General features: G+C 37.6%; 1 protein-coding gene across 2 annotated transcripts in view; it reads left to right on the top strand.

Annotated features, from left to right (window-relative positions):
• TAF15 (TATA-box binding protein associated factor 15) overlaps positions 1 to 19,764 on the top strand; it is a 29,575-nt gene extending 9,811 nt beyond the window's left edge. Inside the window, exons 6-17 of one of the 2 annotated variants that reach the window (XM_047707244.1) lie at positions 2,774 to 2,967; positions 3,928 to 4,048; positions 10,981 to 11,015; positions 11,645 to 11,677; positions 12,892 to 13,001; positions 13,983 to 14,112; positions 16,230 to 16,322; positions 17,001 to 17,082; positions 17,198 to 17,286; positions 17,394 to 17,696; positions 17,763 to 17,892; positions 19,437 to 19,764. In XM_047707244.1, the coding sequence (XP_047563200.1) occupies positions 2,774 to 2,967; positions 3,928 to 4,048; positions 10,981 to 11,015; positions 11,645 to 11,677; positions 12,892 to 13,001; positions 13,983 to 14,112; positions 16,230 to 16,322; positions 17,001 to 17,082; positions 17,198 to 17,286; positions 17,394 to 17,696; positions 17,763 to 17,892; positions 19,437 to 19,476 (1,360 nt within the window). In that variant the 3' untranslated portion in view covers positions 19,477 to 19,764. Of the gene's footprint in view, positions 1 to 2,773; positions 2,968 to 3,927; positions 4,049 to 10,980; positions 11,016 to 11,644; positions 11,678 to 12,891; positions 13,002 to 13,982; positions 14,113 to 16,229; positions 16,323 to 17,000; positions 17,083 to 17,197; positions 17,287 to 17,393; positions 17,893 to 19,436 lie in introns of both variants that reach the window. The other variant, XM_047707243.1, reaches the window with a different exon arrangement.
• The last annotated feature ends 573 nt before the right edge of the window (positions 19,765 to 20,337 follow it).

The following is a 20,337-nucleotide window of genomic DNA, read 5'->3' as shown; positions in this document are numbered from 1 at the left end:
AAAGCACGTTACATCAGAAAGATGAATTCTTCAAGCCCTGTTGGTTAGGTTTTTTTTTTTTTGTTTTTGTTTTTTAAGATTTTATTTATTTGAGACCGAGATATCAAGTAGGCAGAGGCAGGCAGAGAGAGGAGGAAGCAGGCTCCCCACTGAGCAGAGAGCCCGATGCGGGGCTGGATCCCAGGACTCTGGGATCATGACCTGAGCCAAAGGCAGAGGCTTTAACCCACTGAGCCACCCAGGTGCCCCAAGCCCTGTTGGTTAGTTTTAAAGTTAGAAGAATCCTTTTACAAGGATTCATTTTTGGAGGAATGAGGTATAAAGCAGGTATAAATATAAATATAATAATAAACACAAATATAAAAATATAAAGTAAATATAAATGCAGGTATCAGTGAGGTATAAATGCAGAAGAAAAGTGTTAGATTTGGTTTGACAGCCATTTTACTTAATTTTAATTTTTTATTATTTTTAAAATTTGTAAAAATTTACTTATTTGAGAGACAGAATGCATGTGCGTGTGTGCAGGTGGGGAGAGGAGCAGAAAGAGGGAGAGACAATCTCAAGCAGACTCCCCACTGAGCATGGAGCCCGCAACAGGGGCTCCATCCCATGACCCTGAGATGCTTAATCGACTGAGCCACCTAGGTGCCCCTAGTTTTTTTTTTCCCTCTCTTTGACAATTTTAAAGTGAAGCACTAAGGTTCTGACTGTTGATGTGAGACATCAACATGTCTCTCACATCAAAATACTCATGTTGGGGGAACATACTGATCTTTATTACATTGCTCTGGTCACCTGATGCAGAATAAGATGTCACTATTGAGTTATGAGACTTTTTGTTCCCTTTTTAAAAAAGTAAACATTAGAACTCAAATCCAATTAAATGTTCTTTCAACATTCCCATTCTGAGAACATGTAATTAATAGTCCTATTGCTTAGAAATTTCTTCTTGAATTGCCAGAGATAATAAAACAATCTCATTTTTTGGTAGACTAGTTTCAGATAAGAAATGGCATCACAGGGGTGCCTGGGTGGCTCAGTGGGTTAAAGCTTCTGCCTTCAGCTCAGGTCGTGATCCCAGGGTCCTGGGATCGAGCCTCACGTTGGGCTCTCTGCTCAGCATGGAACCTGCTTCCTCCTCTCTCTGCCTGCCTCTCTGCCTACTTGTGATCTCTGTCTGTCAAATAAATAAAATCTTAAAATAAAAATAAAAGTCCGATTTAGTATTGTTACTTTTTTTTGGGTAAGATTCTGTTTTTTAAGTAATCTCTACCCCCAGTGTGGGGCTCAGACCCACAACTCTTGAGATCAAAGTCTCATGCTCCACCGAGTAAGCCAGCCAGGAGCCCCTTATTACTGTTTTCTGAAATTTATCTTTGAAGATACTTAAAGAATGTACTATAGGTTCCAAAGATAATTAGAAGAAAATGGTACCCAAAATATTACGAGATAACAGTGTTAAAATTAAGTGATAGAGAGCCTTTTAATGTAACTATTAAAAGGACTCAGCACTTGCGGTGCCTGGGTGGCTCAGTTGGTTACACATCTGCCTTTGGCTCAAGTCATGATCCCAGGGTCCTGGGAACGAGCCCTGCATTGGGCTGCCTGCTCAGGGGCAGTCTGCTTCTCCTCCTTCCTCTCCGCCAGCTCATTCACCCTCTCTCTCAAATAAATAAATCCTTAAAAAAAAAAAAAAAAGAACTCAGCACTGGTTGTGGTATATTTGTTAAAGAATGAGACATATTACTCTATTTTGTGGCACTTTTAATTTTTTTAAATTCAAGGAGATGGTAAAAGCCATAATGATATTTTGTTTCACTAATGTTTTCAAAGAAGCATGTGGTTTTTCTTATAATGTGGCACCTCTTCAGTTCTAGTGAATTATTTAAAAGTCATTCCATTGTTCATAAGGAGATTTTATAGATAAAATAACTAAATGATTTGTACTACGAAGTGATATGAGGGCCGTCTGGGTGGCTCAGTCAATTAAGTGTCTGACTCTTGATTTTGGCTCAGGTCATAATCTCAGGGTCATGAGACTGAGCCCTGTGTTGGGCTCTGTGCTCACTGGGGGAGTCTGCTTGAGATTCTCTCTCCCTCTGCCCCCTTCCCTCTCTCTTCTCTCTCTTCTTTCTCTCCCTCTAGCAAATAAATAAATCTTTTTTTTAAATTTTTTTATTTTTTTTTTAATTTTTTTTTTAAATATTTTATTTATTTATTTGACAGAGATCACAAGTAGGCAGAGAGGCAGACAGAGAGAGAGAGAGAGAGAGAGAGAGGGAAGCAGGCTCTTGGCTGAGCAGAGAGCCCGATGCGGGACTCGATCCCAGGACCCTGAGATCATGACCCGAGCCGAAGGCAGCGGCCCAACCCACTGAGCCACCCAGGCGCCCGATAAATCTTTTTTTTTTTTTAAACTTGTATTTTCTTTTCTTTTTTTTTTAAGATTTCATTTATTTATTTGACAGACAGAGATCACAAGTAGGCAGAGAGAGAGGGGGAGGCAGGCTCCCTGCTGAACAGAGAGCCCGATGTGGGGCTTGATCCCAAGACCCTGGGATCATGACCTGAGCCGAAGGCAGAGGCATAACCCACTGAGCCACCCAGGCGCCCCGCAAATAAATAAATCTTAAAAAGAGAAAGAAAAGAGAAAAGAAAGAAGTATTAAATGTGGTTGGGGTCTACCTGGTCTGGCCTTTCAGTCTTAGTCAGTTTACTACAGTGAAACCTAATCCTTCTATAAAATTTCAAATTCTTGATTTCTGTTTAGCCAAGGTGGAAGAGCGCCTTCATATGACCACTCAGACTATGGTCAACAAGATTCGTATGACCATCAGTCAGGCTATGATCAACATCAAGGTTCATATGATGATCAGTCAAATTATGGTCAGCAGCATGATTCCTATAATCAAAATCAGCAGTCCTACCATTCACAAAGGGAGAATTACAGCCACCACACACAAGGTATGGTATATTGACCTATTTTTTCTATTTTCCTCTCATAGAAGTATATTGAATTTTGGATTAAAAGACCTACATAGGATTTCAACTGTAAAAATTTAGAGTGACCTTGAATATACATGCTTCTCTCTTATGGCCATCAAAGCTAGTTTATTAGATTTCTATTTCTGAACTTCTTAGACTCCCAAATGGTCATGTGGCTTTTTGATGACTGAGGACATGAATTTCTTTGTTGTGTCACTTAACTGATCATTTGATAATGCTGTTGCTACCACTTATTTTGATAGTGGTGGTATACTTGATTTAGGGAAATTATGATCCTGTATTAGCTTTCTCATCTCATCTAAGAAGGACCAGCCATTCTTTTACTTGTTGTCTTACAGCGCTTAGAATATACTACTGAAACTTAGGAATTGGTTTGTGCCATGGACGTGAATGCTTCAAGGGCACAAGTCTTGTTTTACTCATTTATACCCTCATTGCTTAGTATAGGTCCTGGTTCATAGTAAGTGCTTAATAAATATTTGTTGAATAATTGAATGAATGAATAAGTGAATGAGTAAATGTGGAAGCTCATTCACTGAATATCTTCAGTGAATATAATCACTGAATATGTCCAGTTTGAAAATGCAGTTACTTCTTGTCCACGTTTGATTTACATTTAAGTATTTTTGAGGTGAAGAAATAGAAAAGAAATTTTGGGGGTGAAGAAATTGTAGATTAGGGTTATGCTTTTCATCTAATTATTAAGATTATGTACCTAATATTGTACTGGTATCTCAAACTGTTCTTCATCACCATCACATCAGCTGGTGATATCCATGTCACCATTTTGCTGTCTGACTATAACAGTGGAATTTGACACATATAATTCTCAAACATACTAAGTTTACGTTACAGGAAGCGTTTATCAGAAATGATAATATTTATTCACATATCTATTATTTTCTTTTTTTTTTGTAGATGACCGTCGTGATGTGAGTAGGTATGGAGAAGATAATAGAGGATATGGCGGGTCACAGGGAGGAGGTAGAGGGCGTGGGGGATATGACAAGGATGGAAGAGGTCCTATGACAGGATCAAGGTAAGTATTTAGGTATAGGTGCCTACATTTCTTCTCTCTCTCTTTTTTTAACTTAAAAAATTTTGTTGTTTTACTTAGCTGGTTTGATTCCAGCATCTGATTTAGTTAAGAGGCTTATGTAGATTATGTTATAGAGAAGGAGGCAGAAATTCAAAATTTCTTTTCAGTCTTAAGATGTCGGTTAATTACCTCAGAATAGGCTATGTTAGCAGTTAGTTTTTGTGGTGTATATTAAACACCAGTGGAGAAAATTCCCCTTTTATGGTTGTGATTAAACCACTTAACTATGTTTTTCCTGCCAGAGCTATAGAGTCTAAACTCCTTTAAAAGATGACTCTGAGAATCCAAGTATATTATATATAAAACATAAAAGGTAAGTTAATTTTAGATTGGAGTGCAGAGAGGCTATTCCTTAATCTTGAATCCCCTTGGGAAGGGACAATATTAGGAGGCCATAGCAGAGTATATAAAGGTGGGGTTGGCAAATGAGAAAGATTTTATGTAAACTACTTTTGTCTTCTTTCTTAAGTAAATAATTATTGAAATAATTAGTGCAATATCCCCTGTCATTGTGTATTTTATTCAGACTAAGCTATGGAAAAGATGACTTTTTAATTCAGCTTTTCTTTTCCTCATTGCTATCAGGTTTTGGTATTTAATTTTGGCATATGTTATGAAAGCTGGTTATAAAATTACTTTTAAATATATCTGTAAATTTAGCACTTTGGCCCTAAAAACAAGAATGAAAAAATAACTGACATTTGTTGTCCTCAGTTGAGGTTTGCAGGTTGCAAATTTATGTGTAAAATACACAGTGTTGAAGGATTAATTTGTGTTCCTTGGGAATTGAAATTGTTAGTGGCCTGTTAACTGATGCTTAATAACACATCAGTGCCAGTTTGCTCTTTTGCTCCTTAGGGACTGTCTGTCCCCTGAGGTGACCTGAGCAACAGAACTAGTTACATACAGCACTGTTACTTCTTTAAGTGAGCCAGGAATTTGATCACTGACTTGTGTTTCTCTGTGTTTAGTGTATGGTACTTTGATATTATGGCAAAATTAAAGCCTAAACGTATTTGATGAACTTTTATAACACTGAACATTGTCTTTCGATTGATAGCCAAAGTCAGTTTTCAACATTTAAATATATTACTGTATGCTCTTTATTATCAAAGTGAGCAGCCTGCCATCATGTGGATATAAGTGAACAATGTAAAGTGACATGGTGCTTACTTTCTGCCTAATAGCCTCTTTCCCATCTCAGAATCCCAAACAAAGTAGCTAACAGGTATATTTAATTTTCCAGTTAGTATGTTTTGGATAATTGGCTTTTTTGGAATGCTGTGTTTTATAGTATATCGTAGGTGTGATTTTCTTCATAAGGAAGTTATGTCCTGTACATTATTAATTAGACTATGACAGTGTGTGAGAATGGTAGAAACCCACTTTTCAGGAGGACGAGGGTAGAGAAATCTTTAAAAATGTGTTTTCATCTTTAAGAGATGACTCATCTTAGAGATTTGAAAGGACCTTGAATGAATCTCCTAATAACACAGGGGGGAGCTCTATACCTTAACCATCTTAAGAGTCCCATTTTTAATAGCTTTCATAACCTTCTTGGCATCATATTTCAGTATAATTTTTGGTGCAAATACTTGATTTGAACCAAAGTTTTTGATTTTCAGATGTTTTTATTTAGCCTTAGAGCCTTTTCACACGCTATCTTTGTGGAAGCACCCTATATGTTAAGTCAAAATGATACTGATCTGGTTCAAGGTAGGACTGGGGGAGGGGGTCTTGCCTAATTGCTGTCACACCCTATTCTACCCCCCCCCACCTCCCACCCCACCCCCCCCGCCCCGGCCAATAAATGGGTTGTTCTTGAAAGGCCTTTTTTAGGAATCCATGTGGATGATGATTTGATGATTCTGTATATTGGGTTGGTAAATTTTTTATGTGAAAGGCCAAGTCATAAATATTTTAGGCTTTTTGGGCCATATGATTTCTTTTATTACTGCTTATCTCTGCCCTTGTAGCACTGAAGCAGCCATAGACAATATATAAGTAAACATGGTTGTGTTCCAGTAAAACTTCATTTATGGGTATGGAAATTTGAAGTTCATATAATTTTCATATGTCACAATATCCTATTCAAGATGGGCTCTTTAGCTTATTTAAGGGGTAAAGTATTTTGAATTAGAGTAAAAATGCCTAGTTTTAGGACTTTAACACTTGTTTACATTTAAGTACCAAAAATATCCAAACATTTTTTGTTAGTTTTCATCAACACTCCCATTTGTGTTTCTGATCATCTTACTTAAAAAAATTATATCAAGGTTGAAAATGCCCTCAGGGCTGTTTGAAGGATATCTGGCATTAGTTAGGTTTTTATTTAAAGAAGGGGCTTAGTTTGTGGGTGAGGGTGGGAGACGTGGTAAAGGATGGGACATTTTTAGACTAAAGATGTGTAACTGTTTGGCTGGAGGAAGAGTATAGACCAAAAGGAAGCACTGATTTTACAAATATGGAAGAAAAATGTGTGAAAATTGTAGGGACTATAGGAACCAATGTTTTTCTGTGAAAAAGCAGTTGTAGCAAAGATTGAATTTCTAATTGTCATCTAAAATTGATAACTAACCTCCTAGTGGGTTAGAAGTTTAAGGCCATAAGTTCTCAGTGTTTTTAACTTCAGCGTTGTGATGAATGCATGACAAAATTGCCAGAACTTTTTTTTTTTTTTTTAAAGATTTTATTTATTTATTTGACAGAGAGATCACAAGCAGATGGAGAGGCAGGCAGAGAGAGAGAGAGAGAGAGAGAGAGAGAGGGAAGCAGGCTCCCTGCTGAGCAGAGAGCCCGATGCGGGACTCGATCCCAGGACCCTGAGATCATGACCCGAGCCGAAGGCAGCGGCTTAACCCACTGAGCCACCCAGGCGCCCCCAAAATTGCCAGAACTTTATAGATAACTGTTATTTTTCATGATTAAGTCATCAAGTTGTAGAGCTTTTTCAAGGCTTTAGTATCTTGAGCCTAAAAAAGTCATTCTGAATTTTGACTGTCTTCTTAGAAGAGTTTTTGACTAGTTCCATTTTAATTGTGCGTATGTTCTGGTAATAGTCTAGAATATCACTGCCCAGTAGAAATGTAATATGGGTCACAAATGTGAGCCACATGTGTAATTTTAAATTTTGTAGTAGGCACATTAAAAGAACATAGGCAGGTAGGAGTACCTGGGTGGCTCAGTTTGTTGGGTGTCTGCCTTCGGCTCAGATCATGGTCCCGGGGACCTGCGTCGGGTTCCTGGCTTGGCAGGAAGCCTGCTTCTCCCTTTGCCTCTGCCTGCTGCCTCCCCTGATTGTGTGCACGCACTCTCTCTCTCTCTGTCTCTGTCAGATGAATAAATTAAAAAATCCTAAAAACATAGGCAGGTAAAATTAATTTTAATAATACATTTTACTTAATATAATATACCCCCAGTATTTTATCATATAATCATTATAAAATTACTGAGATATTGCATATTGCCTTTTTCATACTAAGACTTTGAAATCTTTTTTTTTTTTTTCTTTTTGTATTTTGACTACATCTTAATTTAGATTATTCACATTTCAAAGGGTCAACAGCAGCATTTGGCTAGTGAATACTGTATTGGACAGGTAGCTCTATAATGAGAGGTTTTGGCTTCTTGAAATGTGGGTAAATGTTGAATCCAGAGAGTCTTTTTACCACACGTACAAGACATGGGAGGAAATAAGACGTAAATACAGCTACTGTTGAGAATGATATTTAAATCCATTGAGTCATTTACATTTGGAATTAATGTTAGTCTTCTTCACATCCAAAAAATTGTAATTTGGATTTACTCTGAAAATGCAAGCATAGCACAGTTTGTTTTTTTTAACTAATCTTTTCTAATTTTTAGGTAAGCCTCTTTTTCTCTCTAGATAATGGATTTTCTGAAACAAAGGTTCCTGTATTGTCCTTTTACTATTTGGCAATTTAAGTCTTTCAGTAGATATATTTAGATTTTCTTTTAAATGAAAGATTCAAAGTAGAGATTCTGTCTGAAGAACTTTTTCTTGGCAAACACCTGAAATTAAATGACCATCAAATTAAATGACTGTCTTCTCCTCTACATATGTGATACTGTAACAATGAAAGAACCCTCAGTCTACCTTGGGGTAGGCTGCTTATTGTGGTTTTGAACTTGGGACAATTTCTGTAGTTGAGTCAAGAATATATAGTTGGTTTTTTTACGCAGGGGACACTCAGCCATACAGTGGAGGATGTTAATCTCTAAATACCTCTACTACTTCACCTTCAGATGACCTTACTTCTGGAATTCTTTTGTGTACAAGTTTGCTGCTTTTTCTGGAAGACATTATTGTGGCAATGTCTTGACCCAGATGTTCCCATATCTTCATTGACTTAATTGGCTAGTGAAGCCTCAATTTGGCTTATGGAAAAAGGACTTGTAACCTGGCTACAGGTTTGAAAGATTCTTAACCACAGACCCATCTTTTGTTAAATACTTAATATTGACTACTACTTGAGGTTTATTTAGTGTATTTAATATAATAAATTTGCTTATAAGGGATTGTAATTACTAGTTAATATGGAATTTCTTAATAAGAGAAGAGAAAAAGTTTGAAACATTTGAATTTGAAAGAAAGCTTCACCTATAATCCTAGGATTGTAGATCATCTAGACTGGTGCTTCTCAATCTTTATATATGAATTCCTTGGTTATCTTATTAAAATGCAGATTCTGATTTAATAGATAAGAGGTGAGGCCTACGATCCTGGATCCTGCTTTTCTGGGATGCTCTCAGGCTCTGCCTGGATCACCCTTTGAGTAGCAGGGATGTATACCCTTACTGTGAAGGAGGAAACTGAAGCCTAGGGAGAATTACTGACATGTCCAAATTTTCAAGATTGATTAGCAGTACTAAAGACTATACCCTGAGTCTCTTAGTTTGAAGACTAGTACTTTTTCAAATGCACTGTGAGGTTTACATGTTTATGCCCATTATGTTGAAATCTTCAGCTGCCATATTTTCAAAGGAAATGCTCAACGAAGGTGATTTAAGTTAAAATGTCATTATATGGAGAAATAGGAAATAACAAACCTATTTAAATATCATTTGTTTTATATAGCACTTTTATTTTGCAGTGGTATTTCCTTTTCTTATTGTTCAAAGTTATATTGATGGCCAGAGTAGAAAATACAGGAATTAGCTGATGTATGTAGTTGGGTATTTTCTCTCTCCACTGTGGCCAGATAAACAGTTTGGTACTTTGTTTAAGATGACAGTAAAATAAATAAGAGGTATCTTTTCCAGCACTTACAAAATTTTCCTATTTAAAGAATCTACTTTATCCTGCAGACTTTAGCCTCCTGACAGAATTGTGGGCTTAATATTTTCACTGGTTCTTTCCTCCTTTTTTTTTTTTTGAGTTCTCGTGGTCATCTTTGAAGAAACCTAAGATATCTTGGTTTCTAATAACAAGATTTTTAGCAGATTAATCTCAAGAACTCTGTTGGCTTTCCTTAAAAGAGTTAAGCAGTGATACACAGGTCAATTAGAAGTGTAGGAAGGGCTTGGTTCTGAAAGAGGGATCTTAGAGACTCAATAGGAGACTATATGTATATAAAGGACCTGAGCACTGTATTGTCTGCATAGTCTTGAAATAGCCTTATTCTCCTTAGAGTCTTCCTGGAAATTAAATTAATAACAAATTAAGGTGCTTGTGTCTATACCTAAACTGGTTGCATGGGGAGATTTTACATCAAGGTAGTAGAATAGACTTATAAAAGAAGACTGCTTTTTCATTGAGTTAGAGCGTTTTTTTCTCAGGATGTTTCAGAAAAGCCATCTGTCTAGAGGCTGGAGGGGCAGTGTTACCATTACAGGAAAGACTTTTAAGCATTGGAGAGACCTTAGTGTGTTGGATTAGTTTCTTGGATGATAGTAGATGATGATTAATGGTAGTAGCATACTAGATGTCACCATCTGAAAACTGGTTGTTTTTATTTCCATGACAGTGTGTGAACCTTAGTGGCTTCCTTAGTTCACGCAAGAGAGACAAGCTTTTAATGTATGAGATTTCAACAGTTTCTTGGTGAGAGAGATCTCAGATTTCTTACGTAGCTTTCATGCATACAAGGACCATTGTCAGTGGAAATTTGCCAAGTAGTCATTTTCTTGTGGACAGCTGTGATGCTGGAGTGTGTTACATTCTGTTCTGTTGCATGGTCTGCTGATCGGTGTACAGAGCATTTGGCAGCATGAATCTCAGTAGCTCTGATATAAAGAGATCTCGTATATTATAGTGGGTATAGCGTAGGAGTTATGCTGCTCTTTAGTGCTCATTTTATCAGATTTCTGAATGATTTGAGATTAAGACTACTTTCAGGCTCACTTTCGTGTATATTTATACCTCACTTTTTTTCTTCATCTCATAAAACCCACAATTTGGTATCATAATAGAATATACTACTGAAGTTTTTACCTCCCATTCTGCTATCAGAATCTTAGTCCTTTTCCTTTTTCCTCATATTTAAAAAAATAATCCCCCTTGGAAAGAATATTTGCTCCAGTTTAGCATTCTTCATTCTGTGCCTCCAGCTTTTAAGTTATGGTATGAATAGTATCCCTTTGGCTTGGGGTTGGGAAGATTTTAAAATAAGAGTATGTGAGATACATTCTGTAGTAAGCTTGAAAAGGCAACCTTGTGGAAATAGATCCTTGGGAAGACACTGAGGTGGAAACAACATTTTGGAGTCTATGAAATGGAATTTACTGGAAAGTTAGAGGTGCTACTGTTTCCCTAGGCACTCTACTTGTGACAGTTAAGTGTAGATTGAGCCCAGGGCTCAGCACATTAGAGACTTAAGGAAGAAATCATTTCTTCAATTTTTCCTCTGCAGTGGTGGTGACCGCGGTGGCTTCAAAAATTTTGGTGGTAAGTGCTGAGTATCCCAAAATGTTTCAGTGGAAATGCTATATAAATCTAAAAGCCACCAATATCCCGCAGACGCAGTTCTAAGCCCTTTCTTACTCTGTTGAGGCTGGTGTGTGTTGTGTGCTTTAAAAAAAAAAATTTTATATATATATATATATCCATAAATATATCAAAGAAAACATTAAAAAGCCAAAGTTGATCTCAAACAGTCCAATGGGTTTCTACACAGCGAATTTGCATGAAAGAGTCTGTGGTGACCGTTGAATGAGACTTTCACTGGATTTGACAATACATTTATTAATAAAGGCAGCTGACATGGTGTTGTTAAATTATTAGGGTTTTCCAATCAGCCTTCACAACCAGAGCTTAACAAAAGTGATACTAGCATAATGCCAAAGTGGTGGGTACCGTCTGGGACAAATTTAAGGAAATAATTGACTTTCATCTTGATTTCTAAACTTAGTAAAACTTAATTTATATATTTACTTTGTAAATCTGTGATGGTTGACTTTCAAGGATTTTGGAAGTATTGGCTTTCATGCCTTGGATTTTATTACTATTTTTTCGTGATTTCTAATGAGTTGCCTTAAATAGCTTTTTTTTTTTCTTTTTCTTTTCTTTTCCCTTAGGTCACAGGGATTATGGACCCAGACCAGATGCTGGTAAGGTTTATGGTAATTTGTGACTTTGCCATTAAGAGAATGTTAGTTTTCCAGTTTTTCAAGAAAAAAGTGTCTGTGTTGGAGGAGTTAGGGCAGGAGGAAGATTTAATTTGATAGTGTTTCCAGAATTAGGAAGCTTCACTTCTAAAAACATAGAAAGAAAAATTCAGGGAAATTGGAAAGTGTCCTGGGGAAAATTGCTATTTGTGGTTTCCTATGCTCTGCTTTTTCTTTTATGAAGAAATACTCAATCTTGTATTCTAATTAACATTACTTATTTAAATACTACAGATCAAATTTGAGAGAGTTGGTATCATTGGGAATTTGAAGTAGAATAACTGTTTAAGAAAATATTACATCAGATTGGTAGTCTGCTTAGTGGGCCTAAGAAACTTGAATTCATACATGGGGAGTATTATCTTACTCTGGGCAGAGGTCACTGATTTCGTGTGGCTTTTATTTTTAAATGAAATTCAAAGCTATCTGGAGCCTTTTGGAAGTTATAATTTAAATATTAAAAATCTATTTGAGGCAAAAAATTTTAATACGTATTGAAATCAGACTTTTGTTTTTATTAAGATGCCAAAATATTTTGTTTTTATTAAGATGGCAATTTCTGAATTATCTCTTGATGGACTGAATTTTTGTACATCTTTCTTACTTTGTTGTACTAATCCAAAAGTGTGCGTGTAAGGTGAGGTGTCTGTCAAGGAGCCCTTACCGTCTGGTATATACAGGGCTTATTGCAATGATTGGGAAACCAGTAGTTGTGCTTGGCTTGCTTGGAGGTCTAGAGTGTCAGATTTGGGGAATTTTCTACTGGAGAGCCTTAGAAGTACTGATTAGCCATAAAGTGTTAAAGCTCTCCAAAGAAAGGAATGCTAATTAATACTGTCTTCATCTATTCATGAGCTTCAGCCCTGTATCTGAATGTAAAGAGTAAGATTTCTAAGATCTCCTTTAACTGGTCTGTATTTCACATAGTGTGGACTTGATCCACTTTAAATGAAGTTTGGTTGTCAGGATTGATCTACTACCAGATAACTATGGTGACCACTTCGCATGTTGATAGATTTTTTTGTATATTGGTCCTTTTTTCTTTTGGTCATAGAAGTAGTTGAATATTGGACAATAAATTATTGCTCTTGATTACTGAACAGGATGTAGTACGACCAAGGAATATGTATAATTAACCATAATTTTTTTCCCCTTAGATTCAGAATCTGATAATTCAGATAACAACACAATCTTTGTTCAAGGACTTGGGGAGGGTGTGTCTACAGATCAAGTGGGGGAGTTCTTTAAACAAATAGGAATTATCAAGGTGAGTAGAAAGTGTGGCTTATGTTGAAAATCTCATAATTATTAACATATTCTAGTTACGCTACATAGATTACATAAGATTATGTCTCTTAAAATTCCCTGATACACATGCCCAACCATGTCTGTAGGTCTTTTGCTAAATTTGCTAAATACACGAAAATTTTATTCCTTGCTTGTTTATCTTCCCACAGCCTTCTCCTTTAACTTTCAGTCTTGGGCTTTAGAAATAGTCTCTGCCTAGCTCCTAAAAATTGTGAGAACCAAACGAGGTTGTGAGAACATTTTAGTAGATTCCAAAAGGCCATTATATGCAGACTGTATTACATATTAGCCCAGTACATGATGCTCTGTTTCATAACTGTATTGTTTATTGTATACTGAATGAGTCTCATGCACCATTTGTTTCATGCATATATTTCTTGTCTCTCTTTAACTTAGAAAGCAGCAGTTAGTGTTAGTAGATTGTAGCATTTGCCTGAAATCAGTTTGCATTTGTCCTTGTTTTGATGTCTGTGGAATTACTCATTTACCCATGACATGTAAAAAATTCACACCGTTCTGAAGAGTAAACGTTCTTATTTATCTTCCACTCCCATCCCAGCGAGCTGCAGGGTGTATCCCTTGGTAGTAATCTGTTAATTTGCCTGGTGTACATTCTTCCTGACTCTTTTTTATGTTTTACAAGGTATATATTTATATGAAGCATTATCTACATTTTTTTTGTGGGTTTAAAGAAATTATACATAGATAAAACAGTATACATTACAATACAATATACATAAAGTTTGATTTTCATAGCGTGGGTTTTACTTAGTATATCTTAAGAGAGTTTTCCTTTTCAGAACCTATAAATAACAATTTTTATATTAGGTACGTACTATTTATAGTATGGATATGTGAATTCCTTTAAAAAAAATCTTAATTTTTATGGTTTATGATCACTTTTTTTAAAAAAGCTATTACCATCTTGTTTGTTCCTCAGACAAATAAGAAGACGGGAAAACCAATGATCAATCTGTATACAGACAAGGACACAGGGAAGCCAAAAGGAGAGGCAACAGTGTCATTTGATGACCCTCCTTCAGCTAAGGCAGCCATTGACTGGTTTGATGGTATATCTACTCATACTGTTTCAGTATGCAGTTTGGATAAATGTTTTCTAGTCTTAAAGTCAAAATATATTCTGGTAGACTGGTTATTTTCGTGTTTACTTTTGTGGATATTTTATTAAAAATAAAGGCCAGAATTTTTACATACTTTCAGAAATGAGGTAGATGAGCTCTCTCCGTGTTTGTCTCCAATATTTCCTTATTATTCTACCTTGTGCTTAAAGCCACCCTGATGGAGATTTAGAGGGTTGGCATGCTTAACTGTCTTCTTTGTAAATTTAGATTAATTTTCCTTCAAATACGAAGTTAATACATATTTGGAATAAATATTAAGACTTTTTTCCCCTGAAAACAAGAAAATGTCGGAAAGTAGAAGAAAACAGTAAAGCATCCATAGTACTCTACTCAGAAATAATCATTGAGGGGCGCCTGGGTGGCTCAGTGGGTTAAGCCGCTGCCTTCGGCTCAGGTCATGATCTCAGGGTCCTGGGATCGAGTCCTGCATCGGGCTCTCTGCTCGGCAGGGAGCCTGCTTCCCTCTCTCTCTCTCTGCCTGCCTCTCTGTATACTTGTGATCTCTCTTTTTCAAATCAATAAATAAAATCTTTAAAAAAAAAAAAAATAATCATTGAAAATATTTTTTATTAAATTTAATTTCACTCTTTTAAAAGCATTTTTAGAAGTTTGTCATTATACTCCAAATGTAGTTTTGTCTCATGCTTTTTTCACTTAACATTTTAATAGTCATTTCCCCATGTTATTAGAAATTGTTTTGTACTCTAATAAAAACCAACACTTATTGCATGTTTACTATGGTTTACAGGCTAGACATAGTTCTAGAAGATGTATATCCATTAATTCAGTTTGATCCTCACAGTAACCCTATGAGACATACACTCTATTATTACTATTTTTAGATGTTAAAACTGAGGCATAGAGAAGCTGTATAATTTCTAGGATCATAGCATAACTGGCACAGTCAGGATTCAAACTCAGGCAGTCTGCATCCACAGTCTCTAAAGGACTTAACCGTGCTAGATTAGATTGATAGATACCTGAGGTCCCTCTGGTTCTGAGATTATTGTACCTCTATCCTTTAAAATTTAATTGCATTACTTTACTTCTGCAGAAATGAGATTGTGATACTCTGTCCTCACCTTCATATTCTTTCCCTTTTTTCTTTAATCTTTCCGGCTTTATCACTTTGCTCTGAAGGCTAGATCCATTCTTCCTCACTTTTCTGTGTTTTTTATAGTTTGGTAAATTAAAAAGCAATCTCTTTTGCTCATATGTTCAAAAATAATTGTGCTTTTTTTGCCCACGGCATATGAGCCCCTTAAACCTAACTCAATAGTTCAGGTCATTCTATAGCTTTGAAAATACTGATCCATGAGTGGCTTCCTAGGTCCTACTGTGTAATACTCTGGAATGTTGTCGGCCATAATAATAGGGGCTTTGATTAGGGAGCTGAGTCCCTTGGAATTGTGACCATTTTATGAATCTTCTTGTTTAATGTAAAGTAAAAAGATTAATTTCTGTCTCTAAGGCCCTGGGCTGCAGAATATAGGTGTGCGTGCATATGTGTAAGTAATCACATATGCTTTCATTTTTCTGACATGTATTACTTTTAAAGATACTACTTGCATATAGTAAAAGAGTTTCAAACTATACCAGAAGTGGAGAGTAAAAAATGAGCTTTCTTTCTACCTTTGACCCCCAGCAATCTCTTTTCCCCTCCTGAGAGTTGAGCATAATCAGCGGTGTATATATAGCATGTATGTGCATGTAAAGGCACACATTCAGTCCCTCTATACAGCCGAAGTGGTGACATACTATACACATTGTGCTGTACTTCTCTCTTTCCATATACAAATACTAGATGTTGGGGGTTTTTGCTTAGTAAGAAGTAACTGTCCCAGTGACAGATCTGCTCTATTCAGTAGATTGTATCATGTTTGAGCACTGTTACCTTGAACACTGGGAACACTGTTGTGTTTGAATTTGTGTGAGGATATCAATTATTGCTCTAAAACTAAAAATTTCCAAGATAGTTTATATTTTTGTTGAGAGGTAGAGATGTGGAGTAGCATTTCTTTAAGACTTTTCTTTTTTCATCTTAGGAAAAGAATTCCATGGCAACATCATTAAAGTGTCCTTTGCTACCAGAAGACCTGAATTCATGAGAGGAGGTGGAAGTGGAGGCGGGCGACGAGGTAAGACACTTGTTGCTCACAGGCCTGGATATTGTACTAAGGGTTTGAAATTTGAGTCCATGTTCTGTCTCTGTTGTGTATACTACTACCTCTTTGTCCCCCTAGGTTTTTTTCCTTCTATCTTAAAGTGAGAGTGGGTACTGAAAGGAGATTGGGTAAATAGGGTGTCATAATAGTTAAGAAAGTAGTTGGAAGAACGTTCTGGAAATCCCTTTGGGAAGCTTTGTGGCAGTTTGTTATTTACCTGGAGATCAGTAGGTGATTGTTTAAATGATACCTAATTAGGTAATCTGACCAGTTTGTAAGTTTCCTGATACAGTTGTTGCCACTTTGTTCATTTCTACTGTGTTTAATTCCTTAAATTTAAAACATGTCTTCCTACCTTTATCACTGAGATTCTCAAACCAAGGAGAGTATTATAATAGAAAGTGGACTTTGAAGTTTTTTAGGGCATTATTTGCACTGTAATAGGTGCCTGGGCTCTTTTCCCACATTTCTTGGATTTACTAAGTAAAGCTTCAAATGAAAGAATCAGAGTTCTATCTACCCTAGGGCTTAATTTTGGGGGCAGCCACCCAGTTATTGATGGTTACTTGCTCTTAATTCTTTCATCTGGTGCTTTTCCTCTGCTGGTAAAGTTGGTTGCTGATTTTTCTCTCCCACCCTTCTTGACCCTAGGCCGTGGAGGATATAGAGGTCGTGGAGGCTTTCAGGGGAGAGGTGGAGACCCCAAAAGTGGGGACTGGGTTTGCCCTAATCCGTAAGTATACTATTTACACTGGCAGTAGTAGAGTTGGGATTGGGATTGGAGGATGCAAGAGGGGGTTCTGATTCAGTTGGAAACTATTGAACATTTTTATTTTCCCCTCTCTCAGATCGTGTGGAAATATGAACTTTGCTCGAAGGAATTCCTGCAACCAGTGTAATGAGCCCAGACCAGAGGACTCTCGTCCCTCGGGAGGAGGTGGGTTGCCTTTTGATAGCATCTACATGGCATTTATCTTCTGACTAGCATTAAGGGTGGTTTACATTATCCTGTTGGCCTCACTGGTTTGCATCTCTACTTTGCAGACTTCCGGGGAAGAGGCTATGGTGGAGAGAGGGGCTATAGAGGTCGTGGGGGCAGAGGCGGAGACCGAGGCGGCTATGGAGGAGACAGGAGCGGCGGCGGCTACGGAGGAGACAGAAGTGGCGGTGGCGGCTACGGAGGAGATAGAAGTGGGGGCGGCTATGGTGGAGACAGAAGTGGGGGCGGCTATGGTGGGGACCGAGGAGGTGGTTACGGTGGGGACCGAGGAGGCGGCTATGGAGGAGATCGAGGCGGCGGTTACGGTGGAGACCGAGGAGGCGGCTATGGTGGAGACCGAGGAGGAGGTTATGGAGGAGACCGAGGCGGCGGCTATGGGGGAGACCGAGGAGGTGGCTACGGTGGAGACCGAGGCGGCTATGGAGGAGACCGCGGTGGCGGTGGGGGCTACGGTGGAGACCGAAGTGGCGGCTATGGAGGTGACAGGAGTGGGGGCGGCTATGGAGGAGACCGAGGCGGCTATGGAGGCAAAATGGGAGGAAGGTGAGTATTAGAATGTACTTGTTAACCTTTTAATCTCACTGCTTTTAGGGTTTTTGTCACATTTTCTTAAGGTTCAGTTTTTTGGAACTCGAATTTTTCATTGGAAACTCTCTCAGTGAGAATGGAGAAGATTCTTTTAGTTTCCTGTTTAGAAATTTCTAAAACTCGTTTCGGAAATTCTGTTTCACAGATCTTTATATTGGTGTGTGTGTATTGTGCTATTCTTCCTCATGGCTAAAGATAATTGAGAGTGAGAGATAATTTGAAATTGTATGTAAATCAGAGGTTCTTAATCTGAGGGGGAGTACACCTTTCAGAGGGGTGTGTTTTCTGAAATCCTGTGTGTTGTGTCACCTTGTAGTTGTTTCTCTGGAGATTGTGGTAATACCTTTTCCAGATGAAAATCGCTGATAGTACTGACGGGAGTGTGTTGTGCATGTGAATGGTGTAGAGGCAGAAAAAGTTGAATCTCCAGTGATGGTGAAAGAACTTCAGTTATTATACTAAGTATCTCTATGCTAGAGGCAGTATAGGGTAGTGAGAATTAGTAGAGCATGTGGTTAAGAGCATGGAGTTTCAGAGGCAAGACTTTTCTGGGTTCAAATTCTGGCTCCACTGTTAACTCTGTGACTTTAGGCAAGTTACTTTGGAGCATCAGTGTTCTCATCTATAAAATGGGGCCAGTAATACCTCCTTCATGGAGTTGTATTAGATTACTATGCTATGACAGTTCCTGGCCCATGGTAAGCACTCTGTAATTAACTATTAGTAATTATTACCTTTTAAACACTTCTTACCGTTCGGCAAATCCTGTTGAAGTGTCTGTATTCTTTTTTTTTTTTTAAAGGAATGAGGATTTTTTTTTTTTTTTTAAATAAAGATTTTACTTATTTATTTGACAGACAGAGAGCCCAAGTAGGCAGAGAGGCAGGCAGAGAGAGAGAAGGAAGCAGGCTCCCTGCTGAACAGAGAGCCCAATGCGGGGCTCAATCCCAAGACCTTGGGATCATGACCTGAGCCGAAGGCAGAGGCTTTAACCCACTGAGCCACCCAGGCGCCTGAAGTGTCTGTATTCTTTAGTTCTAGTTTAGTTCTAGTTCTTCTTGTAGATGTATTTCCCATTTTATGGAATAAGAAACACTGAGTAACTTTTCCAAGGTCACACAGTAAGTGGCAGACCCAGAATTCTTACATTAAATTGTTTGCTTGCCTAATTCTGTTATGTCACTCTTCTGTTTAGAGAGTTGGAATTGGCACAGTCTCTGACCTCCTGAAACACCACAGTGCTTTGGAATCCTTATTCTAGAAGGGAAGTTTTTAAGAGAATGATAGCAAAAAACTTCTAGGAATTCTGTGGGTCTTAAAGCTGATAAATTAGACATTTATTAAGCACCTTCTAAGAGTAGAGAAATAAATTAGGTATGGTGTCATTGTTACAGAAATTGACAAATTGACACCAGTTACCAGCACCCTGAGGAAATGTATGATGCGCCCCCGTGGTACAAAATTAGAATTTAGTCTGGCTCTTTATTTTTCATTCCTAGAAACGACTACAGAAATGATCAGCGCAACCGACCATACTGATGACTGTTTTGAATGTTCCTTTGTCTCTGACATGATCCATAGTGAAATTGCCAGAGTTTTGCCTGCTGCTTTCCTCGTGGCCTCTTCTTGGGTAGTGAAATTAAGTGACATTTGGATTTTTATTTGGGTGGGAGGGCTGGGACAGTTTTTCTTTTAGAAATGTCCATTAAAATTTCCCCATTTAGTTTCCAACCTCCTTTCCAACCCTTGAAGCTAAGTGCGTTGTAAAATATTGCCAAAATGGAAAGTGTTTTGTATTACTGCAATAAAGGCTGCTTGTTTTGTGGACTTTTGTACATTAGTGCATTGTTCTGTCACACTCAGGATTCAGTTACAACAGACTCTAACCCTAAAGAATTAAGCAATGCATTGTTTCATGAACTGAAAATGTTACTTTCAACAATACTGAGCTCCTACTCTGTTTAGAATAGTAGTTTGCAAGAATGAGTGCATGTCAGAATTACCTGAGGAGGTTTTCAAAATTAGAGATTCCTAGGCCTCACCCTAGGTCTAATTCATCAGAACTTGTTAAGTGTGGGCAGCTAGGCCTAGGAATCTATATCAAGCTTACCAGTTGGTTTTGACACAGTTGGTTTAATTGCAGTTTACAGTTGTGAACCATTTATTTAGGCAGTGTTCTAGATGCTAGGAATGTGAAGTCTAAGGGCAAGTTAGGAAGAGTAAGGATTTGACAAGCCAGGGTCCAGACACCAGTGTGCACGGTATGTTAAAGAACTCTCTCCATCCTTACCAAGGGTGAGGCATTGTACAAGATGCTGGAAATGTTGCCCATCAAGCAGACAGACAGTATAAGGACTGACAATACTCTAGTAAGAATAAGTACAAGGTGCTTTGAAGGCT

This window comes from Lutra lutra, chromosome 16 (assembly GCF_902655055.1).
Source record: "Lutra lutra chromosome 16, mLutLut1.2, whole genome shotgun sequence".
NCBI classification, from domain to species: domain Eukaryota; kingdom Metazoa; phylum Chordata; class Mammalia; order Carnivora; family Mustelidae; genus Lutra; species Lutra lutra.
Note: the sequence above shows the minus strand (reverse complement) of the source record. Positions and strands in the feature narration are given on the sequence as shown.